This window comes from Triticum urartu, chromosome 6 (assembly GCF_003073215.2).
Source record: "Triticum urartu cultivar G1812 chromosome 6, Tu2.1, whole genome shotgun sequence".
NCBI classification, from domain to species: domain Eukaryota; kingdom Viridiplantae; phylum Streptophyta; class Magnoliopsida; order Poales; family Poaceae; genus Triticum; species Triticum urartu.
In genome coordinates this window covers 566,654,089-566,660,232 of record NC_053027.1, presented here as the reverse complement: position 1 = coordinate 566,660,232, position 6,144 = coordinate 566,654,089, and the positions used below count along the sequence as shown (strand labels likewise).

The window sequence follows — 6,144 nt, the reverse complement described above, 5'->3', positions numbered from 1 at the left end:
TTATCATGCTCAGAGATTATACAGTGGATAAACATATATAAAGAGTGGTAAAAAAAATATAGAGCACATGAACAACTAATAAAGACATGAAGAACAGAATCATGAATAAGTTTTCTGATTAATTGAAACCATTTCCCACTGTAAATTACTCACTATTCTGAATATTTAGCAGGGAAGTACTGGAGCAATCTTTGATGAAAAAATTGAATCAATATTTACAAATATGCTTAGAAATATAGTTCCACATGGGTATTAAGTGCTCAAATCTGGAAACAGACTCAAGATGTCTAGAAAAAAAATCACAAGTTGTTGACTTTAATATTTTTGCTACCAAACAAATTATTGACTTGGGAAGAACCATAACTTCAGCCTGTACCAGATGTAGATAATACAAAAATAACGTGAAATGAGCCTTCGTGCTCGCTCTCATGCGCTAATAATCACATATAAAAGAAATAAATACATCAACTTTGCTTTGCAAAATATTGTTGTCCAGATCTATACTCAATCACAGGTATCAGATTCGTCTCCAACAAATCCACACACCACTAATATTGTCAAATAAGATTACTTGGACATATTGTAGTGTACATAGCCATATAGTTCTGTGGGGAATTTAACTTCTTTATCTGTACTCCTTTCAAAGAGCCAATTGGTGTTGATGGTCGATCTGCCCTCTTTGATGAGATGGAAAAAAAATACAGAACCAAGAGTCCAACCGCCATTGCCAGCTAAAGAAAAATGTCCAACACCATCACGGGAGGGCATCTCCAACGGCAACCCGTAAATTTCCTTCCGCATCTTCCGCGTGCGCGGGGGGGGGGGGGGGGGGGGGGGGGGGGGGGGGGAAGGGGGGCGTCCGTGGACACTGATGCGGGAGGACGCCATCCAACCGTAGCCGCATACATTCTGACAACAACTTGAACTAACCAGACAAAATTCGTGCAAACACGGCCGGATTTCATATAAACATGATGGATTTCATATAAAAATGCCGGATTTTTGTATAAACATGACGGATTTCATTATTTACATCAACTAAGCGGTGCTAGTCCGGCTCTGGAGATTAATACCTAATCTAAATGGTCACCCGCAGATCCCTTTGTCCTCCTCATGTCCGGCAGCCCGATCACCGGACTTCCGGGAGCCCCGGAGGTATATGCTTCAGAGCAAAGGACGGCTCGCTTCCCCACTGCTGATCGGAGTGGAACCTCTGGCTAATGCTTCAGCTGGAGGGGAAGGGGGCACCTCCGCTTCCGTGGAGCCCATGCGGGGTCGACGATGGTTCTCGCAAAAGAAGAATCGGGCAAGACACCAGCTGTGTACGCCGGCGTCGCCTTGGCGGTGGCCTTCATGGGACCCAAGCGGCGGCAGCCTCCAGTGTTATACTTCTTCTCGATGATGGTGAAGGACGCGGAGGCGGGGGGCACCGACTCATCTCTCTTCATGCACCCGGCTTCTGTCTCTGCCTACATGGTGCCGCCGCTGGCACGGGAGGCGTGGTCGCAGGCATGGGAGGCACGGTCGCAAACACGGGAGGCGCAGTATGACGTGACGTGATCGACGACAGCAAGGACGCCCGTGCCGCCGTGCTCCCCGCCATGCCGATGTGGAGCAGCGAGCTGCCTCGCTCGTATCCGACAGGCTCGGCGGGCCATCCAGCCGGCTTGTGAGCCAGATAACTGCTCTTCGGAAACCGTCGGAAGAGTGGAGAAAATGATGAAGGAGAAGATGGGGAGCGGCGGTGGGGTGCGATTCTTGCCCGATGTCTGGCCTCGTTTAAATAGAGGGTGGATAGAAGGAGCTCAGCCGACGTTGCGTTTAATGGAGGCGTTTGAATGCGGTCGGCCCGCTCATGAACGGACTTGTGGTAGGAGTAGGTTTCTCGGCTTCCACGTGGGTTTAATGGAGGCGTTTGAATGTGCCGAAAAGGCGTGTTCGGCCGGGTGGGCAGCGGGCGGCGCCCTCAGCCAGCGCACCGCTTAAATGGCGGAGGCAGTGAGAGGTCGCGCCCGTCCTGAGCTGCCTTCAATGTGGAGCGGCCCGCTCTACAGCGACATGAATGCGGGCAACTGGCGACATGCAGGAAGCGCATGCGGGATGGGGAGGTTTTTTTGGTGGACCAGGGCGGTCAAAAACGGACGCGACAGCGGTCTGAACTCCCGCAAACCTTCCCCACATTTGTGCCCGGTTTGCGGTAGAAATCGTGTCTAGAAATCTTGAATTCTAAATTTCGTCCATAGTGTTTGAACTTCCTTGATGTTCTTGCCTAGTAATAAAATAAAAGTATACAACAATGGTCTGTTGAAGGTGTTCATTGATGAATATTTTCCCTCCAAGGATAACAAAATAAAAATAATAATCATGTATGTGAACTATTGAGCTGATCCCCTTTGCCAAATGGCCATCAAATTATCACTGACTACTTTTTATAGCCGAGTAATTGTTGCAATTTCTATTGTAGATTCAGTACAGAGAGGCGCCATGTCTTCCCTCAGCTTGCTGCAAAGATGTAAGGTCCTTTGCAGCTTTAGTCTCCATAGAAAAATTTCTTTTGCGTGTAGTATGTATCTTCATTCGCCTTCTTTTTCAAGTTTATTTTCTGTTCACAGAAACACCAAGAATAATGCTTAGTAGGGATAAACAAGAATTAAATCAAATTAAAAAATATAAAAATATTTGTATTTATGAGGCCCAAGTCACACCGTGAGGAATGTATACCTTCACTACCGGGGTCTTTGGCTCTTCGCGGAGAGCCAAATCACGAGTACTCGGCAAAACGAAGTAAGCCGAGAGGTATACTCGGCATCAGCTGCCGCACGGCAAACACTAGTATTTGTGTATACAAAGCGAAAAAGCACACTTGGCAAAAGGTTACCACTCGGCAAACGATCTATTTGCCGAGAGCCAACCAAAACAACACGGCAGAGTGTAGCCAACTCTGTTTTGTTTATTTCGAAGAGGCTTGTTCATTGTCTATTTGGGACATATATAAATTGATGGGACCCTGTGTAAATTTGTAAATTTGCAAGGTGGAATTAATAAGGAACCTTTTTCGATAGAACCGGTAGCTGGCCCAATGATCCAATATGAAGAATCATAGACGTGGCCCAAAAATACTGATAATATAGGTGAATGGATGAAAAACAAATCAGAAGAACACACATTGCTTTATTAGTGTGTATATGTATATGTATAATAGATTTCAGGAATGAGTTTTTGTAAAACCGGCCAATGACCCTCAAATTAATTCTTATATCCTAGATGATAGAAGATCGAGGGAGTAGCGAATCTCATTGAAGGCGGCGACATGATCCTCCGCGAGGGCCATGAAGAGGTCGACGCTGCCCTTGGCTGTGCGCGACGGCACGAAGACCATCATCCCCTCGACTGGCAACCATGGCAGGAACGCGGAAGGCGGTCCGGTTCCAAAGTCGAGCTGATGGGCCGTGAACCCAAGCCAGCTGTCCACCTCTATGTCCGGACAGAGCATCGTCCCGACGGTTGCCGTCGCCGCGAGCTCCTCCCCGTTGGCGTCCGCCACTCCGCCGAAGTCCACATACGACTGAATGTACTCGCCGTCGATGCGCGCCACGGCTTCGTGGATGCCCCCCACCACGGCGCCGTAGCTCAGCCCCAGCAGGTCTCGGACCTGAAGCCTCGGGAACGCCCAGAGCACCATGTTCCCGAAGAAGTCCATTGGCACGGGTGGGCTGGCCCTGCCACGGCAGTTGATGGCCACCCTCACCCGCGTGAACTCGTCCGGACTCAGACCCCGCGCCGCCGTCACCTTCTTCCACACGTGCGCCAGCAGGCACTGGAACGTGCTGCAACGTGCTCCCACGCGGGATTTGAGCTCGGCGATGAACTCTGCAGGAAAGTGCACGGTGATGTTCTTGATCTTTTCCATGGGTAGAACGGCATGGGCCTGGCTGGAACTGCGCTTGAACTCGATGGACCGGTGGTCGAAAACCAGCTTGGGCGTGCTGCGGGGCACGGCCGTGGCCGCACGGTCTATGAAAGGGGACGGCACGTCGAAGTCCTTGCCCTCGCGCACCGCAGCCGCCCACGCGCAGTAGAATGAGCTCGCTGCCGTGCCGTCGGCGATGTGGTGGTGGGATATGACGCCGAGCAGCAGGCCGCCACATCTGTACCGGCTGAGCTTGACCTGCAGCAGCGCCGCTCCAACGCTCTCCTGTAATTGAAAATATATATATTATTTTCTCAATCATGAAAATGAAGAAAATTTCACCTAAATGCTACAACTACCTCTGTATCATAATAATACATCATAGTGTTAAAAACGTTTTATATTATGATACGAAGAAAGTAGGATCTGTCTAGGACACATCTAGATGTGACATAATTATGTCACATCTAACCTCATGTACACTCTGTTCGTGATCTATTTTTTTTGTCTTAGTTTTTTTTGTTCTTGTTGCTGCATTATATATTTATGGGAGCTTAGATGTGAAATTTTTAAAAAACATCTAGATGTGAATTAGTCAAACTGAAGAAAGTATATATTATAGAATGAGAAAAGGAAAAAGGAAAATGCTGAACGGATCTTAACGTAAAATCAAAATGCCATTCGTTATCATCATTGGAACCTCTGCATGCACGCGTGAATCTGGTATGGTGAATGTGACGTGGCAGCACCTCCGGCACTGTAGGGTAAAAGCCGGCGACGACCGGGGTCATGCCGCCGCCGGTTGCCAGCACGTCCGCCAAGTCGGCCGGGACATCGACCTCTATGACGAGCACGCCCTCATTGTTGAGGTGCAGGAATCGCCGGCCGTGGCCGTCGACGGCGAAGCGCCCTAGCAGGTGAGGGTACGGCGCGATGGCTCGGAGGAGGCCCTCCTTGAGAGCCTCGTTGGACGGCGCCGGGGCAGGGTAGGCGAACGCGATGGGGACGTAGGTGTCGATGGCGGCGCGGTCGAAGACGGTCAGCTGGACCTTGTTCCCTGCCAGCGGATGCGGCACGCGGTACACCGGCTTCAGCATCATGATAAGCTGCTGCTGGTACGTAGTGACAGCCTGACCCGTTTCTGCGTACGTACGCGTGCACGAGGTCGATCTCTAGCTTTAACCTTTTCAGTAACCTGGACTCATCGAGTGTGCCTTAATTTGATGAGCAGCTAGGGCCGCGTACCTCCGCTTATATAACAGCTCGACGGATCGGAGCATACGCAGACGTACTCGAATAGTCTTTGGTGAGAGAGATGAGTAGATGAAAGAGCCCAGCACGGCAGTGCCACGCACAACACATGTTAGTTTCAACAATCCAACAGTCCAGGAAGAAACGTTACATCCATTACAGGAAATAATGCCCAAATGATCCATATAAATCGATCTCCTCGAGGTAGACAATCAACAAGGAACAAGGATACATAATTGATCCATAAACACCAATCTCCTCCTTGCCTTTGATGTACAGCTAGGGTTCCCTTATATAGAACTCAAGAAGACACACGCTCTCGAGCTCTTTCAGGCTTAGCAATTTATGTGTCTACTAACAGAGCTACTATTCATAAGTACATTCAGAGTGGGCGACGGAACAGGACCCCAAAAGTTAGGGGCCCTTAAAATTTACTGAAGCGTGTACTTTTTTTTTGAAACGATAAGCACGTACTCAAGAATATTATTTGCTTTTTTCGAACGAGAATTATGTTTTTTCAGAATAAGAATAGTCTTTGGTGAAAGAGATGACTTGAAGAAATAGCCCAAAATGCCAGTGCCACACACAACATTTATCTTTTAACAACCCAACAGTCCACGAAGAAACATTGCATCCATTATAGGAAATAATGCCCAAATGATCCATATAAATCGATCTCTATGATGTAGACAATCAACAAGGAACTAGGGTACATAATTGGCCAATAAACATCAATATCCTTCTTGCCTTCGATGAACAGCTAGGGATCCCTTATATAGAGCTCAAGAATACACACACATTCGACCTCTTTCAGGCTTAGCAAATTTTGTATCAACTAACAGAACTACTATCCATAAGTACATACAAAGTGGGCGACGAAACAAGACCCCAATAGTTAGGGGCCCTTAAAATTTACTGAAGCACATACCTTTTTGGGAAATGATAAGTACGTACTTAAGAATAGTATTCGCTTTTTTAGAACT

General features: G+C 48.1%; 1 protein-coding gene across 1 annotated transcript; it reads right to left on the bottom strand.

The window, feature by feature from the left end:
* Positions 1 to 3,221: 3,221 nt before the first annotated feature.
* Positions 3,222 to 5,105, bottom strand: LOC125513065 (tryptamine benzoyltransferase 1-like). Its single transcript, XM_048678112.1, has 2 exons — positions 4,660 to 5,105; positions 3,222 to 4,195 (listed from the first exon to the last, which is right to left on the bottom strand). The coding sequence occupies exons 1-2, from the start codon at positions 5,008 to 5,010 to the stop codon at positions 3,254 to 3,256; spliced, it is 1,293 nt and encodes a 430-aa protein (XP_048534069.1). The 5' UTR covers positions 5,011 to 5,105; the 3' UTR covers positions 3,222 to 3,253.
* Positions 5,106 to 6,144: the final 1,039 nt, after the last annotated feature.